At 51.6% G+C, this 24,555-nt stretch overlaps 1 protein-coding gene across 2 annotated transcripts in view; it reads right to left on the bottom strand.

Moving 5' to 3' along the window:
* SLC25A13 (solute carrier family 25 member 13) overlaps nucleotides 1–24,555 on the bottom strand; it is a 186,952-nt gene that overhangs the window by 27,983 nt on the left and 134,414 nt on the right. For both annotated transcript variants that reach the window (XM_062179221.1, XM_062179222.1), the window contains 3 exons: nucleotides 23,189–23,241; nucleotides 21,653–21,733; nucleotides 3,247–3,387 (listed from right to left, as the gene is read on the bottom strand). In XM_062179221.1, the coding sequence (XP_062035205.1) occupies nucleotides 3,247–3,387; nucleotides 21,653–21,733; nucleotides 23,189–23,241 (275 nt within the window). The remainder of the gene's footprint in view (nucleotides 1–3,246; nucleotides 3,388–21,652; nucleotides 21,734–23,188; nucleotides 23,242–24,555) is intronic.

The raw sequence follows: 24,555 nt of genomic DNA, 5'->3' as shown, positions 1-24,555 counted from the left end.
GGCGCGCTGTCAAAGTGACAGGCTGCCGCATGAGGTTGCAGGGGCCCCGACAATGAGAAAAGATGATGATTTCTCTTCCAGTCAAGGCCTGTGTCTAATAGCGGGGTAACACGCTGGTAAACAAAGCTGCTACCGGCACCATCACAGACTGAGCACCTTAAGTAGAAGTTTTTAAGAATCTGACTAGTTGGGGCTGGCACCGTGGCTCACTTGGTTAATCCTCCGCCTGCGGTGCTGGCATCCCATATGGGCACCGGGTTCTAGTCCCGGTGCTCCTCTTCCAGTCCAGCTCTCTGCTGTGGCCCGGGAAGGCAGTGGAGGATGGCCCAAGTGCTTGGGCCCCGGCACCTGCATGGGAGACTGGGAGGAAGCACCCGGCTCCTGGCTTCGGATCAGCGCAGTGCCGGCTGTAGCGGCCATTTGTGGGGGTGAACCAATGGAAGGAAGACCTTTCTCTCTGTCTCTCTCACTGTCTAACTCTGCTGGTCAAATTAAAAAAAAAAAAAAAAGAATCTGACCAGTTATTCCTAAACACCACACATACCTAAGAGACTAAGGTCAGGTCTCAGCCCTCCACCCCGCCCCCAGGCTAATATGGGATCCTTAGATCTTAGCTCACATGACCTTGGAAGTGCTAAGCGCCAATGGGGATGGCAGGTTCCCCAGAAACAATTGCAGTCCTTACTACTTTGCCAAGGTCACCTGCAGAGTAGGAAAGTATTCCTGGGGTTGGATCTAACAAATGCAGTAGTGAATGTCAAAGAGTTTTTTTTTTTTTTGACAGGCAGAGTGGACAGTAAGAGAGAGAGACAGAGAGAAAGGTCCTTCCTTTGCCGTTGGTTCACCCTCCAATGGCCGCCGTGGCTGGCGTGCTGCGGCCGGCACACGGCGCTGATCCGATGGCAGGAGCCAGGTGCTTCTCCTGGTCTCCCATGGGTGCAGGGCCCAAGGACTTGGGCCATCCTCCACTGCACTCCCTGGCCACAGCGGAGAGCTGGCCTGGAAGAGGGGCAACCGGGACAGAATCCTGCGCCCCGACCGGGACTAGAACCTGGTGCGCCGGCGCCGCAAGGCAGAGAATTAACCTAGTGAGCCGTGGTGCTGCCAAACAGAGTCTTTAAAGGTTCATTCTAAAAAGCAAAACAGAAGGTTGTTACATTAAGGGGACCAATTATATTCATTCACGGTGAATTAGGTCTAAGAAAAAAAAAAGATCAACTGTCTTGATGTTATGGTCTGGGATAAAATTTCCAGGGACGGAACTGTACAAGGAGATCCAAAGTGCTTCACCCTAGGGCAGGCACTGTGGCCCCGAGGGCGAAGCCATCGCATCCCGCATCCGAGTGGCTGAGACTGAGTCCTGCCTCCACTTCTCATCCAGCTTCCTGCTCACGTGCCGGGGAAGGTGATGGATAAGGGCCCAAGTACTTGGGCAGGAGACCTGGATGGAATTCCTGGCTCCTGTCTTTGACCTAGCCAAGTGCTGGCTGTTGCAATCATTTGGGGAAGTGAACCAGTGGATACAAGATTCTCTCTCTGTCTCTCTGTCTTGCAAATAAATGAATGAACAAAACAAAGTGCTTCATCTTTCACAGCTTGGGATAAAAGTGAACACAAGGTGCTCTGCAAAACTATGTTAACAGATGACCCAAAAAATGGATTAAGGATGATCAGGATGCTAATTTAAAATTTATATCAACAGTTTGTGTAAGGGGGGCAGTGCTGTGACACAGCCGGTAAAGCTCCTGCCTGCGGCACCAGCGTCCCGTATGGGCACTGTTTCAAGTCCCGGCTGCTTAACTTCCTATCCAGCTCCCTGCTAATGTGTCTGGGAAAGCAGCAGAAGATGGCCCAAGTCCTTGGGCCCTTGCACCCACGTGGGCGACTGGGAAGAAGCTCCTGGCTCCTGACTTCGGATCGGCCCAGCTCCAGCCACTGTGGCTATTTGGGGAGTGAACCAGCAGGTGGAAGATTGCACCCACCTCATGCCGCCTCTGCTTCTCTGTAACTCTTTCAAACAAATAAATTTAAAAAATAAAAATTAAAAAAATAGTTTGAGTAAAATATTTCTTGATATATATGACTAGAAATAAAACTACTAATTTTACATAATGTGATTTTTATGTATTTCTTTTTCTTTTTTTCTTTTTTTTTTTGGACAGGCAGAGTGGATAGTGAGAGAGAGAGAGAGACAGAGAGAAAGGTCTTCCTTTTTGCCGTTGGTTCACCCTCCAATGGCCGCTGCAGTCGGCGCACCGCACTGATCCGAAGCCAGGAGCCAGGTGCTTCTCCTGGTCTCCCATGTGGGTGCAGGGCCCAAGCACTTGGGCCATCCTCCACTGCCTTCCGGGGCCATAGCAGAGAGTTGGCCTGGAAGAGGGGCAACCGGGATAGAATCTGGCGCCCTGACCGGCACTAGAACCCCGTATGCCAGCGCTGCAAGGTGGAGGATTAGCCTGTTAAGCCACGGCGCCGGCCTTATGTATTTCTGTGTAAGTAAATGAAACTTTTTAAAAAGTATGCATTTGACTTTTCCCCTTATTTCCTTGTAGGAAATTGTCATAGAATATCACTTTTGGAATTACCTCATTAAAAATGAACAGCACCTTATGTTTGATATGGCCTCATGGCTAGATGTAGATGCAAACAATTCTAATATTTCCATTTCAACCTTTTGCACTTGATCTTAACCAAAAGGCTGAGAAGCGATTCCATTTCAACTTTTTAGTAGGAGTGTGAATAATGACTTTCAAGAATCCACAATTAGTACAATTTTGCAATCATTCTGAAAAGCCATTTTCTAAGTGAAAACTGGTTAAGATTTCTAACAGTGAGGACAAGGTGTATACACAGAAAGCGTGGACGGGGCCAGAACATGAAATCTGCCGCTAGTCTGGGCGTCTCCGCACACCAGTGCCTGTGCTGCCTGCGGGACAGCACTGAGTTGGGAAGTCCATCAGCGGCACATCCAAGCAGGCTCCCCGGCTCCCAACAATGCTGCAAAGGGCCCAGTGTGTGGCTTGGCAGGCACTGCCCACATCCCTGCCACCCTGGATCTGCGCATCAGCAGGCTGGCTTTGGGCAGATGGCAAAGGGGCATCTCCTTCTAATGCGCATGAGGGCACTGGTGGGGATTCTTCACCTCCACGTGGCCAAAGTTAACCTGACGCTGATGAACAGTCACTAGTTTAAAGAGATAAGAAAGTCACCACATAAATGACCTACGGGGGATAAAAGAGAAGTTACCTTGTAGATCCCGAAGAAGCCCAGGTCTCGCAGGACGGAGAGCGCGCTGACTCGGGGCCCGGTGGTGATCTCCCCGGCCACCTGCAAGCGGATCTTGACGATTTCTAGGGGGTTTGTGAAAATCACCTGGGAGCCTCCTGCCTGGAGAAGGAGAGGGGATTCAGAATGAAAGCAAAGCAACGGTGAGGTCAGAGGACGCGAGCGGCCAGCCCCACGAAGCTCAGTTGCCCGACCAGTGGGGACTGCGGCCGGGAAAACAGCTGGGGTTCTGCCTGGGAGTTGTGGGTAAGGAATCCCCTATACCTCCTCAATGCGGAGGCTGAAAGGGACTACTGCCGGCTGCACCAGAGTCAGCACGATACAGTCACAACGCTTCCTCGGAGCACGGCTCAGACAACGGCCACCACGGGGCACAAAGCCAAGGGCAGGAAGGCGGACACGAAATGAGAAGCAGTGAGTGTGCAGACAGAGGGCCACGGAGCAGGCTCTCGAAGGTTCCTGAATGCTGCATCTCATGATTCCTGCAGTGATCCAGAAACTGCCAGGGGACGCGGGAACTTAGGGAAGACTACTTTTTTTTCTCTAAAGAAGTCAGGGCAATGATCCAATACCATTTCATGGAGTTACAGATCCTTATATTTTACGTATGTATTACCTGTGTGTAGAATCGCTCTTCTCACCTAAGGTAAACAGTATGTCAAAGGAGGAAAAAGAATGCATTAAATCAATTACCACCCGCACGCTGACCGGTGTGTTTTACTCCATTGCAGCAGTGGCTGGCTGCCATCAGCGAGATCCCGCACGTGCACGAGAAGCGAGCTCGTAAGCCAGCTGTTTTGAAGCTAAGCCTGCATTCATTGTAAGCAAGCACCTCCACTCTCCTGTACGTCAATGTGTGGCTCCTCGTCACAGACGGACTTTCTCTATCACTCATTCAAGCTGTGACTGACATGCAGCTCATTAACATGCAGTTCAGAATATGTGTCACACGGTGATGTCGTCATAGCCAGAGCACACAGGCGGTGCTGACACGGTGTGCAGTTCACGGGACGCCATCGTGGCAAAAGGCACCGTCTGAGCCTCCGTCGCACAAAACCACTCATGGCAGATCCTCTGCTCCCGGTTACCACCACATGCACCGGGCACAGATGACAAGCAGCCTCGAGGAAGTCTCCGATCCCTGAACTACAGCACATAGCAGCCGGAAGCAAGAATCAGGAGCAACCTAAATACCCATGGGAAGGTGGCCCTAAACGAATTTGAGTATGTCCTTGTGTGGACGTCCTGTGGAGCCAACAGAAACGCTGAGGGAGAGTGCTCAGTACAGCCTGGTACGTCACAAGCCTCACGTTCAAAATGTGAGCACAGCCTCCTCCCTCCCGTACTCCACCACCACAGAGAACAAAGGCTCCCAAAGGAGGCTTCTGAGGTGATGGGATTAGAGACAGCTACTTTTTATTTTGCTATATTTCATACTTTTTCTCAGTAAGGTATGTGCTACTTCTAGTAAGAAAAATAAACTTGTATATAACTTATGTAATCTACGTATCAATGCTGACCAGAAAAAAATACAAAAGTTATCAACTCTAAGTCAGACAGGTTTCCCGTTTTTACCAACTGGATACCTTCGATCTAGAAATACTTATTCTTCAAAGACAGCCGAGCCCTTTCTGCACACGCTACAACAGGTGCGAGGGCAATGCTGTCCCAGACCGGTGTCCTTCTTTGCTTCTGCCTGGTTTCCCGTCTCCCTCATCTGGACCCCACGCTCTGGTCCACACCACTGCGATCTGCAGGAACCTCTGAGCCCCAGCCCCAGCCTCTTCCAGCGCTGGGGGGCTTGGTGGGCTTGCAAGTGCGGAGCACAGGGAGGGCGCGCTGGGCGCTCTGGGACCACAGCTCTCCAAACAACAAGAATCACAAACAGGAATGAAAGGCAAAAATGCAAAGACTGTTTCAGGCGGGGAGTCACTGGGTTGCAGCCGGCCTGAGGACTGGTACCCCAAAGCTCACAGGAGGGTGCGGCTGCCTCCACCAAGGGTGAGCGCACAGTCGCCAGAGAACACTGAGCCTTGAGCTGAACAGGAGGAGGCAACCAGGCCTCACCCGGCACTGCTGGCAGCAGGAGGGGGCGAAGGGGCCCCTGCGTCATGCCGAGCCTCTATTCCTCAAACCGTCTCATCTACTACGAAGATGAAATACGTGATGACTGCCCGGCGGCCAGCATGGATTCCACACAGAGCAGCTGCGGCACACGGGCCAGCCTCACTCCTGCTCTCATGAGCGGTGGTTCTCCTTCCTGGCCTTCTGTAGCCACACCTGAGTTGGAACCACTGCACCGGTCCTTCCTGAGCACCTTCCCGTGTGTCACGGCGAGCAGCACGCCGGTTCCCGGATGCCTGTCGGCAGCGGGCCTCGGCCAGCCGGGCTTCCGCGCAGCCGTGACTGCCCACCCCAGCCTTCGGCAGCATTTCAGAGCCGCTTTCTGTGTTTCGTAGCTGATTTCCTAACAAACTGTTCTTTAAAAAAACAAAGTCAACATTTTAAAAATTATATTTCATTCTTATTTATTTGAAGAACACAGCAACAGAGAGACAGCAAGCGAGAGAGATCTTCCATCAGCTGGTTCACTCCCCATGTGCCTACGACGGACAGGGCTGGATCAGGCTGAAGCCAGGAGCCAACAACCCATCAGGATCTCCCGCGTGTTGTGGCTAGGACCAGGCTTGGGCCTTGTTATCTGCTGCCTCCCAGTGGGAATGTTAGCAGGAAGCTAGATCAGAGGCAGAGGCAGGATCTGACATGGGATGTGGGTGTCCCAAGTTGTGCTTAACTGGTTATGCTATAAGACCCTTCTCTTGCAACAAACTTTCTACGAATCCAAGTGGTGCCACTAGTGCCACTATAAAAAGGTAGAATCCTTAGGTACAGAACTGCCTTACTCTATCTTTATTAACTCGTATAAATGTTGTCAAGACTGTGCCCAGTAAAGAGCTATACTCAACTCCCTGTGTCCACACCAACTACCAGCGACAGTTCTTTCAGAGGGGCAAAGTGAGTGCTCACTCACCACTGAGGATGAGGAAGACGCCGACACATTCCAGCAGCCGCGGGCAGGCGACGCCAGGACGAGCTCACAATGCACCCACAGCCTCTCACGGGCTCGGGGTGGTGGCTGCACAGGTGCTGCTGATGAAACGGGTCCTCCGCAGTCCCGCTGGGGGGAGATGAGACTCCAAGGCACCAGGGCTAGATGCTTATCACGACTCGGTCTGGCCGCGGCCACCACGTGGCCCCCGAGCAGTGCGGTGCCTGCTGCCCCTCTGACTCCGGGTCTGTTATCCACTCACCGCCCCTCTGCAGACATCAAAGAACGCGGCATCGGCAGACAACACACAGGGACACCTATTGTGCACCACAGCTGTGTCCCTCATCACCCGGGAGCTCTGGCTGTGTGAAAATGCTGGCGTTTTTCTTGGTGAGCCTTTGTCCCAAGTCGCTTCCCTCTGGCTTTCTGGAGTATGCAGCAAGGAGGACAAAGGGGGACTCTGCACACTCAGAGCAGTGCATTTTGGTGGGGACGTTGATGTCTCCATGAGTCTCCTGGCATAGGCTTTGTAAGGGAATCTCAGTTACTATCCAAGACCTGGACGGATGCAAATAGAAACACATACGCCCATGACAGGCTCACGCCTGCCACCCGACCTCTCAGGCGGCTGTTCTTTCTCCAAACACCCGTGAGCAGCCACGTTCAGAGTCCGTCTTGGGAACTGCAATGGCACAAAGACAGTGAGAAAGCACTCCCGACCTCAGGGAACCTGACGCAAGGGTGGAGGCCATGACTAGTCATCCAGCATCCACGTGGGCTGCCAGGGCACGCTCTGCGGACTATCTGTCTTCAGGGGCTTCCCCAGTGTTCACAAAAGAGGAAGCTGAGGCATGGAAGGATTACAGCAACACAGACAGGATGAGCTGGGCTCCAGCCAAGGTCATGGGTGACTAGGAGTAGCCCCGCCGAGGCAGCTCACCTCTCACCAATCATGCCTTAGAGCACGCACAGGGATAGGGGGAGCGGGCGCTGCCCAAGAGGGAAGCAGGGCGGCCTTCACCCAGTCTAACTGATGTCCTCATGGGAAGAGGAAACGGGCTGGTTGGTGTTGGAGCCCAGTGGGTTAAGCTGCTGCCTGCAACACAAGTTCAAGTCCTGGCTGCTTGGCTTCCCATCCAGCTCCCTGCTAATGCACCTGGGAAAGCAGCAGAGGACGGCCCCAGCACTTGGGTCCCCGCCACCCATGTGGGAGACCCAGATGAAGTTCCAGGCTCCTGGCTTTGTGGCCATCTGGGACATGAAACAGCAGATGGAAGATTTTTCTCTCTGTTATTCTGCTTTTCGAATAAATAAATCTTTAAAAAGAGAAGAGGAGGAAACTGAAACACAGACACGTCAGGTCACACAAGAAGACCACGTGGGCCCCAGGGATGAGGGGCCACCTGCAGCCACGGAAAGGAGCCCCAGCAGGAAGCAGCTCTGCCAACGCCTTCCTCCCGGACTTCCAGCCTCCACAAACGTGAGGGACACATTCCACTGCTTAAACCACTCCGTCTGTGCTACCCCTTTTCGGCGTCCCAGCCGACCAGCAGTTGACCCAGGGCTCATCAGCCAGCACACAGAGGAAAAAAAGGCTTGTGAGAACAGGTACTCAGAACACACGACAAGAGCTAAGGTCCAGGAAAACCGGAGTGGCAGCTCCAGGGATGTGCTGGGAGGTGGGAAGTCACACAGGCTGATGACTCACTGGTGACAAGGATTTAGGGAGTGCAGACAGACACACGGAACGCCACACTCATGGGGGCGATACAGAACCACATCTGTCAAACAAAATTTCAACAAGGATGACAACTACAGTAAGACCAAGCACTTGCCCAGGGCCGCCAGTGTGCCAGGCATGGTGTTAAGAGTTTATATAAGATTTTTGTTTTTTGTTTTCATACTATCATGGGTAGGAATATTATTACCCTGGTTTTATAAGGAAACACTCAGGCTGAACTTGCCTGACACAGGTTTAAGTTGATTTGACATAGCAAGGGAAGGGGCATTTGGGTTCAAGGCCAGAGCCTCGGCAGCAGAGGGCAGAGGGCTCAGCAGGGAGGGAAGCCCTGAGGAAGGGATATCAGGGTTCTAGCAGACCAGGGGAGCCAGTCTACACTTCTAGAAGGGAAAGTGAGAAATTGCTAACTGTTTATCAGAGCAAATAAGTAGTGATGAGTGGCTAATGCTGTGGTGTGGCAGCTTAAGCCACCATCTGCAATGGCAGCATCCCTTACGGGCGCCAGTTCAAGTCCCGGCTGCTCTACTTCCAATCCAGCTCCCTGCTAATGCACCCAGGAGATCAGTGGAAGATGGCCCAAGTGCTCGGGCCACTGCAGCCATGTGTGAGACCCAGAAGAAGCTCCTGGCTCCTGGCGTTGCTCTGGCCTAACCCTGGCTGTTGCAGTCACTTGGGGAAGATCTCTTCCTGTCTCTTCCTCTCTCTCTGTAACTCTTTCAAATAAATAAATAAAAACAACAACAACAAGAGGCAATGAAACCCTATTAAGGATCACAGATGAGAAAAAAATGGGGTAAGGGGAGGTGTCTGACACAGCCATTCTGAACAGTCACATCCCGTATCAGAGTGCCTGGTTTTGAGTTTCAGCTCCACTTCCGATCCCAGCTTCTTACAAAGGCAGACCCTAAGAATCAGGTGATAGCTCAAGTGCTTGGGTACCTGCCACCAATGTGGGAGACCCAGACTGAGCTCTTGGACTCCAGGCTTCAGCCTGGCCCAGCTACTTGGTAGTAGCTGTCACAGGCACTTGGGGAAGCTACCATAGAGGTAGGGATAATATGCCATGAGTAAACAAAACAGCACAAGTTCCAGGTGAACAGAGAGGAGAAGACAGAGTGTGAAGCCTTTGGATTTGTTTTAATGACAGCCAAAGAGCTGGGAGATAATTTTGTTGTACAGCAGAAATTAACAATTGGTGCCCTCACTACTTAACGCCTCCAGGACAAGGACAAACAATCAAATGGAACAGGATTTGGCATGAGGAGACACGCCTGAAGTTCTGATGCCTAAACCAAAACAAGAAGGAGAGACCCCCTTGGCTTCCCCTGTAAAATAATCCTCTGGCTGTCCACAGGCCAAAGTGATGCTAGCCTGCTGGGCTACACGGACGAGATGAAGTAGCTGACGACATGGGACGGTGCACCTGCCCACCCATGCTGCTCCCCAACACACAGTGCGTGGAAGACACAGCAGGCCGCCCGTGGCATTTCTGCCCCCAGGCAGTGACTGCAGTGGGTTCTCTGTTGAGAGCTCGCTGTGTGCACACATAAACTACAAATGAGAGATGACTGAATGACATGTGGCTCCTTACCTGGCTACTACTAGGTAATGAACAAGCACTTGGGCCATCCTCCACTGCCTTCCCAGGCCACAGCAAGAGAGCTGGACTGGAAGAGGAGCAACCGGGACAGAATCCGGCGCTCCGACAGGACTAGAACCCGGGGTGCCGGCGCCGCAGGCGGAGGATTAGCCTAGTGAGCCACGGTGCTGGCCCGCAGCATCTTTATTTTTAAATAGTGCTTCAGGACTTACGCAGAGTCTCCCAGAGAGGGAACAATATCCCCACAGTGGACCCCAGTCGCTCCTCCTCCTCCCCACGTTCCTCCACTTTCCCCAAGCACTGGCTCCTCCTACCATTCTGACCTTGATGGAGCCCACAGCCTGTGGCTTCTAGGTTCTCCCCACGGTGGCCTCTGTACTGGGTGTTTCCAGGCGGCTCTCTGACTGGTTATGCCACACAGAAGTCTGTCTCTCGGTCACGCCTCTCTTGTGGACAGGTGTTTTCACAGCTCCCGGGAGGAGCTAGGCATGTTGAGACGGTCTCTTCAGCAGACTGGCTCCAGTGTGACCAGGACGCTCTGACTGAGTGCCGCCCTGCAAACGCCTTCTCTGCTCCTCTCTCTCCTCTCGGGGGGAAGCCAGACTCAAACCTGCGCTGTGCTGCACTGCACAGCCTCTGCCTTACCTCCTTCTCTCTCCCATCAGTTTGGCACAGGTCTGCCACTTCCGGCCTTCGTGAGGATATGGAATGGAAGTGCAGAACTCCGTTTAAGGCGGAGACAGACTGGGAACTCAGGCTGGTGTGGTTTCTGACCCAAGCTCGGAGCCACGGGGTTGGTTTTCCTATTATCAAAAAGCCTTGTGTTCAGCGTTTCCTTGCCTGACCAGAGCATGTTCATCTGCTCACAAGGACTAGAATTCCCAGGACTTCGAGAGCCTTCGTTGAGGGAGATACAGGATTCAGAAACACTCAAGTATAGCAACAGGAGATGCTTTTCCAGGAACAGCGTAATTACTTGATTTTCATTAGACACATCAAATTTTTCCTTCTCAGTAAATGGTGAGGAAAACAGGCTGGTAGGTGGTAACATGCCCACATCGTGCCAGATCCGCGTCCTTGTGGGATACTTTAGACTCAAATGCGGAGCCAGTGACAATTTCAATTTTATTCAAATGGGCTTGCGTGACCATTATACTGGGGTAGGTTTTCCCTAAGTAGAGTGCAGTCATTCAAGACAGGCACGGTGGCTGCCTCCCCTCTCTCCCTACACAAACAGAAGTCCCATCTCCGCAAGGCAAATGTGGTCGCTGTGATCCCTGGCTGAAGCCCGTGATCTTTATAAATTCACCTTCGTATCCAGGAGGGCTAAGAGCAACTAGAAAGGAAATGGGACTGGAAGCTACAACTATGTCAGCATGAGGCCCAAGCGCCAAGCTTCTCAAATGAACGGGGCTCCAGCCGCACAGAGCATCATTATTTCCAAGTGCTCTAATTTTTCACATGATATGGTCTTCATGGCTCAAAACTAAATTACAGGTTTTTTCTTCTAATTCACCGGAAAACGTGGTTTCCATCACAGCGTCTTCCGTCCAGTGCCAAGATGCTCCTGGAAGCTTGATTTCTTCTCTGCCTCACAGTCTGGTCCCCTAGTTCCTCCTTCCATGTTTATAAGAATTTGCTTCACAGGGGACATTTCTGATTCTGCACAGCGACCTTCATGGCGGGAATGGAGACAGCCATGTTTTTTTTTCTTTTTTCTTTTTGACAGGTAGAGATACAGATAGTGAGAGAGAGAGAAACAGGGAAAAAGGTTTTCCTTCCATTGGGTCACCCCCAAAATGGCCGCTACGGCCGGTGCTGCGCCAATCTGAAGCTGGGAGCCAGGTGCTTCCCCTTGGTCTCCCATGTGGGTGCAGGGCCCAAGCACTTGGGCCATCCTCCACTGCCCTCCCGGGCCACAGCAGAGAGCTGGCCTGGAAGAGGAGCAACCAGGACTAGAACCCAGTGCCCATATAGGACGCCAGTGCCGCAGGCGGAGGATTAACCAAGTGAGCCACGGCGCCGGCCCCCAGCCATGTCTTTTTCAAAAACAACCCCAGAGTCTCAAGAAACGAAACGTTAGAAAGGCAACGTGATCCAGAATCCTTATGTGTGGCCCCCATTTTCTGTGTGAACTCCAGGAACAATGCCGGCTACGGCTCCAGTATTTATCCCCTTGACTCAGGAGGTTCATCAAATCTGAAGAACTCGTAAGATAAGCAAGCATGCTTGCTTATGAATTTCCCCCCAAATCATTCTAACCAACAAATAATCTTGGGGCTCCTCAGAGAATATTAAGTCTTGCATTAAAAAAAAATCAAACCCATCATCAACTTGTTGTCCATAGAAAACATGGCAGTGTATTTTTTTTAACATAATGTAATTTCTGCTGTATTTTAAAGTAAAAGCATTAAATATAACTGTAATTTAATCACCTTCCTTTAATTTGAATTCACATGGTAGATACTTATAGCTACTTAAAAAATTAAGTGGCAAAATGTATATGAAGAATATGTATCTTGATATTTTAATTATGCTCAATTGAATGTACTTAGATTTAAAGTGCTTTTCACAAATGACATGTGCTAAGAATATCTAATTGCACACTGACATTCTAAGATGTGTACTTACATGTGTCAAAAAAAATTAATATGAAGTTGTAGAATATGACTTTTTTTTTTTTTTACTAAAACCCAAATACATTATTTTGAATATTTGGATACAAACAAAATGGTAACCACAAATAAGGTCTACACTAGGAAGTGCCTAATGATTTATGTTACAGTAAAATGAATATACAAGTGATGACGGTATTTAATATCTGAATGAATCGGAAAATGAACGGTTTCTTAAGAAACCTAGGCGTCAACATAGTTTCCATCTGCTCTTAGGGACTCCAGGCTGAATGAAGATCTGAGGACAACATGTATGTAGCACGAGGGTTATGACTGTGTGTAAAGACCACGAGTGGAGGACAGACGGATGCTCAGCAAGCAGCAGCAGATGGACTCAGGACGTGGGGCCAACAGCAGCCAACCGTGCAGAGGGGCAGCACTGGGCAGGAGGTGTGGAGGCTGCTGCCGCTGCCCTGCCCTGCAGGGACGTGTGCTGGGCCCGGTGCCCTCTGGGAAGTGTGCTGGGCCCGGTGCCCTCTGGGAAGTGTGCTGGGCCCGGTGCCCTCTGGGAAGTGTGCTGGGCCTGGTGCCCTCTGGGTAGTGTGCTGGGCCCGGTGCCCTCTGGGAAGTGTGCTGGGCCCGGTGCCCTCTGGGAAGTGTGCTGGGCCTGGTGCCCTCTGGGTAGTGTGCTGGGCCCGGTGCCCTCTGGGTAGTGTGCTGGGCCAGTGCCCTCTGGGTAGTGTGCTGGGCCCAGTGCCTTCTGGGAAGTCCAGCCTCCTCCCGCAGTCAGCGTGAGTCCTCACTGAAGACGAGGAAAGGATGTTTTCTCAGTCCCGGAGCTTGGGCTGAACTGCGCTCTCCAAAGCTCTCCGTGTTGAAGGATGTGCGTGGACAGGGGCCCTGCCTTTAACCAGGGAGGCATGTCCCAAGGGTAGGCCCGGATCCAGTACGGACGGGGAGACTGGGACAGACAGCAGCCCATGAGGGGTGAGGATGAGTGCCAGCAAAGGGGAGCGGCCTCAGAAGAAGCCACACCTTCCAAACCCCCATCTGGGCCTCTTGGTCTCTGGCACTGACCGAAAGTAACTTTCTGTGTTGAAGACGCCCAATCTGCAGAATTCCGTTAGGGTGACCCTGGGTACCAACACGAGGGGGTAGACTGTCCAGCCAGATGCGCATCCGTAAATGTAAAGCAATGTAGGGTTTTTCTTTGATTTGGTACGCAAATCAGGCTCTTTAGTTAAAAAAGCAATCTATAAGTAGACTGGAGAGAGGAGAAAACAGCCTCACTACTTAATTGTTTCTACAACAGATGCCAAACTGAACCGCCCTTGACTTGGTTTCTCAACCACGTGGTAATGCAGAAACGGGCTCCTCTGTTTATACGTTTTACAAACAGTAAGTTTCGCATTCTCAGCTTCACAGGGTTTTGATAGGCCTGCCGAAGCTGGCCAAGAAACCAAGTAGAATCTATTTGACTGACATTAAAAAGCAATTAAGTTACAGACCTGTCAAATATGTTAACATTTGGGGTCTGACTTTTATGCATGTCTATTTTGACTACTACTACCAGAATCATTTAATGATTTACAGACTTTCAATGTCTAAAGTACCTTAACCGTATGAAAGCTGTGACCCAACCTTTCTTCAAAGTTTCATATCGTAATAAACACCTCCGCTATTTACCCAAAATCCAGAGGATGGCCCACTGTTTGAAGCATGCTGACTCAATTACTCTGAGACTTTTCCAAAGAACAGGGAGGAAAAGAGAAGAGAGGCTGGTTCACTGTCTGCCTCCCGAGTCGGACTTGCCCCTAAGGAGATGGCTTTTCTGGGACCTCGGGGGCAACCTGAGCCAGGGAGGCCGCCCCAATGGCCTCGGTCTGCTCGGGCTGCCCTAATAAAGTCCCGCAGACCAGCGCTGACAACAGAGATGTTCCTTCTTGAGTGTTCTGGTGGCTGGATGTCAGATCCGGGTGCCCGCACGATGCGGATCTGGAGAGGGCTGGCTGCCTGGCTCGCAGACACTACCTTCTTGCTGTGTGCTTGGATGGCACAAGGCACCAGGGAGCTAGCTGGGGTCTCTCTGATAAAGGCACCAGGGAGCTAGCTGTGTGCCTGCATGCAGAAGGCACCAGGGAGCTAGCTGGGGTCTCTCTGATAAAGGCTCTAGTCCCATTCATGACCAGATCACCTCCCAATGCCATCTAAGCTAACAGCACCATGGCATATCAAGTAAAGTGACTGCTTTTCCTACCCAGTTCCACACCTGTCCTCATCACCAACGCCTCCTTGTCAAGCCTTTAGTCATTTAACGATGTTTCTGTAAAATAGCTTAAACATCAGATGCAACGCTAGGCACAGGACTCTAACAGTGAGCCACGGCCCTGGCCTCAGCATTCATAGTCCTTGCCCGGGGTCTGTGGGAACCATGAGGCTGTCAGCAGAGCTTTGAAAGGAGCTCTCAAGGGCAGAGCAGTGACCGGATCTGACAAACAGAGAAGGTCACTGGCACAGGCAAGAAGCCTTTGAGTAACAGGCATTGGAAGAGGGAGCAAGACCTGAGTACAAATTAGGAAAACCTGCGCCAGTCCTAGGTTTTAGAGGACGTGCAGAAAGCTCTCAGAGTAAATATTCCACACAATGACAATAACAATACAAGTTGAAGACCATGGAACTAACTTATAGATGTTCCTTAAGCCACAACAGATTAGAAAGACACAAGCAATAGGAACACGATGGCTTAGGACCAGGTACAACACACCTCGCTGCCTGACGCGTCGCCGAGGAGCGACTTACAGAGACTTGAGTTAACCACCTCACTGCAGATCTGTAAGTGAGGTATTGAAGAGACCTGTGCAGGGTGAAAGAAAAATTCTGTCTTACGAGAGCTACGCTGTGTGGCCCAGGAAAGCCCAGGAAGAGGAAGACGAGTCCAGGCCCCGCCTTACAGCCCTGATGGCCGGGGCACATGTGGTCATTACATGAGGACATGTACCTACTGATCTGATGCGAGGGGCTCGGAAATCTCACAGGACTTCAGGCTCAGTCGCCAGGACTAGGGCTTTGGGTGTGTTTCGTGATGAAAGTACCTACACTACTATACAAGGCATCCTTACAACACTCAGGGCTAAAAACAACGCAGCAAGAGAAAGAAGTACCAAAGACATCTATAGATGGCTGAAACAAACACATTGTTAAGCCAGGCCGTTAATATCTGGGTGGGGCTGTGGCTCAAGGCTGCCCTAGGGCCTGAAACACAAAGACGAGGTTTGCCAACCAAATTTCTGCTCTCCATTAGGTGAGACAGAAAAGTAAACGGAGCAACATGAGCTAATTAGCTGAGGCAGGAGCAGGGGGTGAAAGGCTGGAAGGCTGTACTGCAGAGAGAGGCGGGGTGGGCGGCCAGCAAGAACATGAAGGGCATTCTTGAGCGAGGCAACCCCACGAGAAAGAGAAGAAATGGACACGTGGAGTAAAAAGAGGTGCAAGGTGCACGAGACCACGAAGCCACGTGCAGAAAACGGAGAGGAGCCCGTTCCGGAGCTGCCCCAGTTCTCAGGAGCCTCCAAGTTCATGGATATCTGTGAGATAGCCCTTCCTCTGGCTGCTGGGGTTAGTAGCCGCCACCCCCCCTCCCCCCACCAGAGTCACCAGCATTCGCTGAGAAAGGACATGAGACTGGTGGGGAAAACTGTCCAAGGTGCTGGCTACGGATGCTCCCATCCCACAGCCCCACTTACTGGCTCCTCTAGCGAAGTTCCGTGATTCTTTGCTATTATCCCTGCTAACCAGTAGAGTCAAGTCTCTCTCCCCTTGTCAGTCTGGGCCGGCCTAGCTGGCTCATTAGACCCATAGAACGCAGTGGGAATGATAGTCAAGGTCAGGTCATAAGAAGCTGTGTAGCTTCCACCCAGGAGCTTCCTCTTAGAACCAAGCCAAGCTACAAAAAGTCCCAGGAGCTGCTTTGGACAGCAGTCCCACCTGTGCGCAGCTGTCCAGGAGCATCACAGCCAGCCACAGGTCAGAGTCCCCCTTGATGTGCCCAGCCCCGGGCACCATCTGTCTGTAAGTATATGGAGACCCCATAGGAGACCTCCCAGCCAAGCCCAGTCAATCCACAGAACCATGAGTGATGATAATAATCTATTACTGGGGGCTGGCACTGTGGCCTAGTGGGTAAAGCCACCACCTGCAGTGCCGGCATCTCATATGGGTGCCGATTCGCATCCCATATGCTCCACTTCTGATCTAGCTCTCTGCTATGGCCTGGGAAAGGAGGAGAAGATGGCCCAAGTCCTTGGGTCTCTGCATCCACATGGGAAACCTGAAAGAAGCTCCTGGATCTTGGCTTTGGATGGGCGCAGCTCCAGCCACTGTGGCCATTTAGGGAGTGAACCAGCGGACGGAAGACCTCTGTCTCTCCTCTCCTCTCTCCCGCCCCCAATTCTGCCTTTCAAATAATAAAAGAATAAATCTTTTGAGAATAATCTATTATTGCTGGAAGCCGCTGTTCAGGATGATTTGCCATGCAGCAGGTCACTGGACACCTCTCCTAATGACGGAGACTGCTAACATCATTCCCACGGGGACGTGCCGTACGACTGGGATTGATGAAATGCAAGTCGTGTTGAGAAAAAGAATTCCCTCCTGCCCAGCAGAGGAACCTTACTGGCAGGGAAATGACAAATAAGCAGACTCCCCAAGAGCCCTGGAAGTAGCATAGGTCCACACGAACCACATCTACACTCCAATCCACCCCCTTTCCCTTGAAGTCTCTAAGGGAGAAGACATTCCTCTCCATCTGAAAAGCCCAACGAAACATGAAGTCCAAAACACAGGTAGCACAAATTAGACAGAAGATGCTGGAGGAAGAGGAGGAGGAGGAAAGCAGGACATAAGTTGCGCTGTAATTTTTTCCTATATCTTATCTCACAGAAATCATCGCCATAACCACCCATGCAAGTCAAGTGGAGTGGATTAAAGATGGCACCAACAGCGCCAGGAGGGACAATGAAGTGGCATCTCGCTGGCCTGCACTCTGATTTAACACAATGGGGCTAAACAAATGCCCCATGACTTCAAAGGCGGGAGAGAGCTGGTTGGTACTTTGCTCCAAGAACCTGCCCTCTTTGGGTGACACACTAAGGTGTGAGGGAGCCCATGCCACCACATCACCTGGAGAAACTGGGCTCCTAGCTGCTGGCACTTGTATGAGGACATTTGGGACCTTGCAGCCACCCCAGCACTCCAGCTGAAGCCATGAGCAGCAGGCGGAGGGACTGCAGATGTAATCAGAAGGAATTAACTATGCGTTTAGGCCATGCAGTTTTATTATACAGCAATGGAGAACTGAAAGAGAATGTTATCTCCATCTTATTTAAATTTTGAATTTATTTACTTAATTTGAAACAGAGAGAGAGAGGGAGAGAGGGAGGGAGAGAGGGAGAATTATCGATCTGCCATCCATTGGTTCACTCCCAAATGACCCCAGCAGACAGAGCTGGACCAGGGCAAAGACAGGAGCCCAGGACTCAGAATCTCCCACACGGGCGGCAGAGACCAGCGCCTTCAGTGACGACCTGCTGTCTCTCAGGGTGTGGAGAGCAGGACTCTGGACCAGAAGTGCAGACGGGACTCGTTCTCAGGCTCTGTGCTCCGGGATGCCGGCACTCCAAGCGGTGGCATAACCTGCTGTGCCACAAAGTCCACCCCACGCTCAGCACCTCGAGCTACATCCCAGGCACTCTTGTGTTTGCATTTTTGTGTTTTCCCAAAGTTCTCAAAATAAAAATTCACGTGTGGAACGGAAGGTAAAATGATGAGTAACAGATCTTCTTTCACAAAGGCGCTGATGCATGGCCTGTGGAGGGGCATGTGGACATCACGCACACGCAAGTCACCGAGACAGCACAGAGGCAGGCAGCAGCACCAGGCTCCTACACACCCGGCAGCGGCAGCAAAGGAGTCTACTCTTCATGCAAATTAAGTTTTCTGAGGGCGGCTTCTCACAGTTCCTTTCAGAATCCGTGGTGCAGGTGTTTTTCCCACTTCAACATAAACCCTCCTAGACACCAGCCAGGTCTACACATGCACATGCGTATGCACTCACATCACCGTGGGAAAATACCATGGAACCAGTATCAACGGCCTGAAGTTCAAGGTACACAGATTATTACAGAATACCACTATTTTCTATTGGTATTTAAATGGATTTTTTTTTTTTTTACTAAATATGAGCTTTATAACACAGAGGTTCACACTTTCTGGTGTATGTTTTCTAGTGAATATCAGACTTACTTTCACGCTAAATGCATGGGTATTTCTTCCTTGAAACCAGCTGGCACCACTTGCGTTTGCCTACCTGGTGCCTTCCTTAAATCCAAGGTTCAAAAGCTGAAGATCCCAGACCCCCCAGGACCCACTGCCCGCACCACCTGATGCGCAGCGGACAGGCACTCGCTGTTCTGTGCCACGAATGAGAAGCCCAGAGATTAGGCTTCTGTCAGTTACTTTTCTCCCCTGAAAGTAGCAGCGAGGAAGCAATAGCAACAACACACTCAGAAACTGTCAGGTGACCGGAATCTAACTGGAAGTGGGTGTTGGTCACAGCCCCTCTCTCCTCGGCCACATCACGGGGAGCCTGCACAGTCCTCACCACATCCCCTCACAACGGCTGAGCAGCTGCCCCGAGAAGGGGAGGCTGGAAGAAACGCACGGTGGACAGAACTGCCGCACAGGAGGCCCGGGGCTCCGGGGCTCTACCGGAGCTCCGAAAGAGTCTCATGTAGAACGCAGGAAACCACCCGGCGGAGGGCACACAAACCCCACGAATCCGTCCAGGCCCAGAGTTGACAAATCCCAGTCTCCAGATCTAGTTCAGTTTTCAACTGTGCTGGGTACATCCCTGCGGGGAACTCCGAATCTATAAAACATGCTCAGAAAACAAAGTCAGATTTTTAACAGGGCCCTACACTAAAACTAATCTAAAGGTGAAAAAATGAATTTAAAAATAAACTTGACTCCACCCTTCTACGGAAGTCAATGAAACTGAAGAGCACACCTTAATCCCTCCAGCTGCAGACCTTATAGACAGTAAATGATGGAATGGGCACGTTGCATTCATTTTCAGTACCATGATTTTTTCCCCCCAACTTTACTATTACTTTCATTTTTTAGAAACATATTTATGGGACAAAGATCTGCCTGCATGTTTTCCCTGTCTTCGTAGCAAACAGATTACAAAATAGAAAAAGCAGCTTCGGTTGCAGGTCCAGGAGTTAGCCATGCGCACCGGTTCGCAGGAATAATGAAGCCAGGGTGCTCCCCGGGGACTTTAAAGTCAACGCCTGGCGATGCTTGGGTGAACCCGAACAGGAACTGCTCATGCGACACAGCCTCACAGGACCCTTTGTATCCCTAACTGGACAGACGAGGCCGTGGGGCTCACGACCACTTTCAAAGGTGTGCGGCCTCTCTGCTGCTTGAGTCACACACGTGCTGAAGACGGAGTCGCCCACCCTCCCCACCCAGAGATGCGAAGGAGCCTGGGGTGCTTGCTGCTACCTACAGGATGGCTCACCTGAAAATAAACCCCTGCTTGTTGAAGCGGGGGCGGGGGAAGGTGAGGAAGACCCTGTCTGTCGGCCGCCTTTGAGATGAAGGGTGGCAAACTCATCTCGCAGATATTTTAAGTCGCTGCAGAGCCCAGGCGGCTCCAACCTTAAGCCTGTGTTTAGAGCAGGCTTGAAAGGGGGCTCCACGTCTGATGCCAACCCGTGCTGGCGTTTGAAATGGGCGACCGCACTCGCGCAAACAAGACCACCTACCGATGGCACTGCCACCGTGCCTGCCCCGGCCCATCTCCCCGGCACCCGGAGGCGTGTGCAGGCAGCATGCTTAATCAGCCTCCAGGCACCATGCCACGAGGGATGCCAGACTCGCCAGGAGCGCCACAGAAGCCGTTTCACACTTCTAAATCCGTCCCGAGTTCCCTAATTACGTCTTGTTAGCATGTTTGAAACCCAAGTTGAAACAGAAACTCCACCTGACCCAGCGCAGTGCCCGCTGACTTGAGCCCCTTGTCGCAGCTGGAAGCACTGGGCGAGACTCGGCCTACGGGCGCACCTGCTTAAAAGTGAGCAAACCTGGTTTCACAAAGGGAAACCTCAGAGTCGTGAATGCATCGCGCTCCCGGGGACAGCACCTCGCATAGCTCCTAGCGCTCTCTCTGGTCACTAGGGACCGCCTTTTGCACTTAGGACATAAAAGGCGCCCCCGTCGCCATGCTGAAGGCTGCTAGAGTTACAGAACAAGGGGATCCTACCTGGCCATCTCGGTCAGGTCAGTGATCAAACAGGGATCAGGCAGCAGCCAAATTCCAGCCATCCCGAAAGAATGACCAGGAGTGGGGACTTCCCTGCTCCTGCCATGGTCCCCGCACCAGCGGTCCGAGTCAGGGAGGACAAACAGCCCCTCCCTTCCGCACAAGCATTTACCCTCTCAGCGATTTGTGCGACTTTCGAACTCAATGATTCTTGAGAAAAGACTGATTTTATGACTCACATCTCCTGCCCAGAACAAGCTGATCTTTTTTAAAAGTAACTACATCTTTCTTATAAAAACAGCCATGCACATTTCAATGGAGAAATATAGCAGTATTAGATTGCCTGAATGATCAAAGCCTGTTTATTTACCCACCCTTATCTTTAAATAGCACCAGGCTTCCTATAAGGGTTTAACTTATTTCAGTCTTCACGTTCTCATAAGCAAACTGGTACGCGAGAGAAAATAAGACACAAGGGCCTCGCTGAGCTTCGGGACAAGGAGCGGTGGCTCATCCACGACAAGGAGCTGGCACTCCAGGCACTTCTGACAACGCGCAGCGCCCTCGGCCAGCTGCTCCCAGAAGCATGGGGAGCTTGCGGGGCACCGCCACTTGTCACATACAAAGCCAAGCAGAGCACTACAGCCGCGGGCTTCCAACTGCAGACTGCAGGGCCTGCCCCCGCACAGGGCGGCTCGAGGAAAGAACGCACTAGAAATGAACTTCAGGAAAGACCAGCACAGATTTTTTCCAAGGCCAGACATTCCTGCCACACATGACCTCCGCGGCCAAGCCCACCACAAGCGCGAATGCAGTCAACAGGCATGACGGAACAGGCAGGAAGATCAGAAACAGTTACCCTTCCGTCTCGGGAACGCTTGGCCTGCCTAGGAGAAGCCGAGGGGCCCTAGGACACGGGGCTCTGGTGCGGGATCTGTGGTTAAACAGAAGCCTTAGTCCTCAGTTGTGCACCAGGGGAGAGTGAGGTGCAGTGCAACAAGTCTTTCCAAGGTGGAGATGGACAAAAGGTACTTACACAGCCTCCGGCCAGGATTTCTGCTGCAAGTGGGACCGAGCCATCTTTGTGCATAAATTTATCCCTCACAAAATCATTCACCTGGAAGAGAAATAGTTATAGAAGGTGATGAGAAATGTAAAGAAAGTCATTAAACACGCATAAATACGCAACTGTCAATATCTGTTATCTCTGCCTGTGGAAGGAATCATGGACTACATAACTTAAGACCTTCAAATAGTTCGAGAAGATTCACAGTAACAAACATACCGTTCCCAAAATAGGAAAAGCATCTGGGCATCTCTGGTGTTTCAGGGAGAAAAACTAGGAGACAAATGGCCCGTAAGTCAAACATTTAAATATGTTCTCTAGTTACAAAAGCACACGGAGTGAGCCATACTGACAAGAGGGAGAAAATGCATTTTATGACTTAGGAACTGCTTTATAACGTTTGATTAACAATCCATTTCGAGGCTTCTAACGATTTCATCTACAACAGTACTCATCGAGACAAATCTGAGCACATTTAACAGCTTGGTAGAAATTCAGTATCTAAAAATCCCTCAAGGATTCTCAAAGAACATCAGCTGCATTAATTAATTAAATATAATATTCTCAGAATGGTTTGTACTGCAAGCCACTTTAAGGAGCAAACATGCTGCTTCTGGCCGATTCTGACCAGAGACGAACATGAGCTGTCTCAAGGTCACATGACACAACAGCACAAGGAGGGTTCCAGGGACCAATGTAGAACAGAAGTGGAACTTTCTGGTGGTGTTTTGGCCATTGTGGTCTACATACAGTATCTACCCATTCCACAGAGAGTTAAACCGAGGACCAACCACCTGTCGAATGTGAGCCAGGAGCTGGGCAGACACCTGAGGAAGCCTCAAGGAGAACCCAGCTCCCTCGTCACCTGACTTTGGTGAGTACTTAGAGAACACCCCCAAACAGACATTCTACAAACAGCAGGTGCAACATGCTTCGCAGTGGGGAAAACCTGCCTTCAGTTCTCCCACTCAGGATCTCTGTGAACACGGGGAGGCTACTTAACCTCCAGGGGCCGACTCCCCTCGCCTGTAATCTGGGGGTCTCAAGTGTGTATGCGATTAAAGCGCGGAGTGACAAGACATCAAGCACCTCACGTGGCCGGCACCGCAGGAGATCCTGCTGTGGCTGCTGCCGCGGGCGGTGCTGGTGAGGACGACAGCACAGCCACCACCCATCTCCTTCAAGTTTACCAATGCACTTTGGGTGTGCGGTGGGGAAGAATCCAGAAGCTGTTGTGTGGTGAGCGCCCCTACCTTCCAATTAGTGAGCACCGCCGAAAAACCACAAATCCACCATTTCCCCTGGGAACACTGCGAGGTGCCCGGCTCCGTGCTGACCCCCGATGAGAAGGTGCCTGGCTCTGTGCTGACCCGCAATGAGAAGGTGCCCGGCTCTGTGCTGACCCCACTGATAAGAAGGTGCCCAGCTTTCTGCTGACCCGCAATGAGAAGGGGCCCCGCTCTGTGCTGACCCCCCCACTGAGAAGCGCCAACTCAGGAGACTTACTGTAAGTTTTATGGCCTTCTCTGGGGCGACTCCCAATAACTGTGGCAACAGACCTAAAAATCAACAGAGAGAAGAAATACATTAAATAAATTAGCATTAACTATACAAATCAACAGCTCTACCGAGGGGATCACCACTTAAAAACTGGGGCAATCTTTGCTGCAATTTTCTGCTATTACCTTTAATGAGAAGACCTGAGACGGAATGTTTGAGCACCAACTTCTAACGGACACGTCAGGCCCAGTAAACTCCCCTCTCGCGTTCTGCATCATTTGCATGGGAAATCTCACGGCTGCACTCGTGGGCTCATTTCCCTCCCGCCTCCTGAAAGTGGACTCCCTCTACACACACACTCCCGACACTCTTCTCGTCCCTCCACTCAGCCATCGCGACTCGGCGATAAGCACAGGACAAGTGAGTGTCCTGCTCACGCTGGTCTCACCTGGAGGAAGGGCAGGCTGCCAGGGAAGCGACAACCAGGGGAGACTGCACTCCTAGGGTGGGAGCAGACCGGGCAGGGAAGCAGAAGAGGGGCAAGGCCGCTGTGCTCCCAAAGGAGGCGTCCATGAGCCCGTGCCACAGGAAGTGCACACGGGGAGAGTGGCATGCGCCAGACAGCAGCCACGCAGCAGGCCAGGGTCCTCAGCCTGGCTTATCTGAAGTCAGCTGGAGGGAGGCGGAGGGAAGTTTTGCAGCAGAGTGCTGTGCTAGTTCATATACATGAAGTCTGTTCATGTTCAGTACAGGTGCCAACTTTTTCCTGAATGCTTTTTAAGAAATTTGATTTATTTTTATTTTATCCGAAAGGCAGACAGTATGAGAGAAAGACAAATGGATCTTCCATCTGCTGGTTTACTCCCTCAAAGGGCCACAACAGCCAGCATGGGCCAGGCTGAAGCTAGAAGCCCAGAGCTCCATTTGGGCCTCCCATGGGGGTGGCAGGGGTCCAGGCACCTGAGCCATCATTCACTGCTCCTTGGATGCCCACCAGATGAAGCTGGACCAGAAGTGGAGAAGCCAGGACCTGAACCAGGCACTCCAATGTGGGCTGCAGGCGTCCCAGCTGGCAACTTCAGCTGCTGTGCCGAACGCTCCCCTCTAATTCATGCTTTTCACAAGACCACTCTGACTGCTGTGTGCGTGCGCACAGGGGACTGGGAGAGAAGCAACGCGGGGTCTGACTGCTACTGCTCAGCTCTTCGCAGGAACCGGTGGCTTGTGCAGGGCACCAGGCCTGGGGAGGCGAGGGAAGGGCTCTGTGTGGGACCACGCGAGCTGCAGGACACAGGGAGCAGCAGGGCTCCTGCCGGCCGAGGGCCATTTCAGGAGAGCAGTTACAGGACAAGTGGGCCCACCTATCTGAGCTC

This window comes from Lepus europaeus, chromosome 20, assembly GCF_033115175.1.
Source record: "Lepus europaeus isolate LE1 chromosome 20, mLepTim1.pri, whole genome shotgun sequence".
NCBI lineage: Eukaryota > Metazoa > Chordata > Mammalia > Lagomorpha > Leporidae > Lepus > Lepus europaeus.
This window is presented reverse-complemented; position numbering and strand designations above follow the sequence as displayed.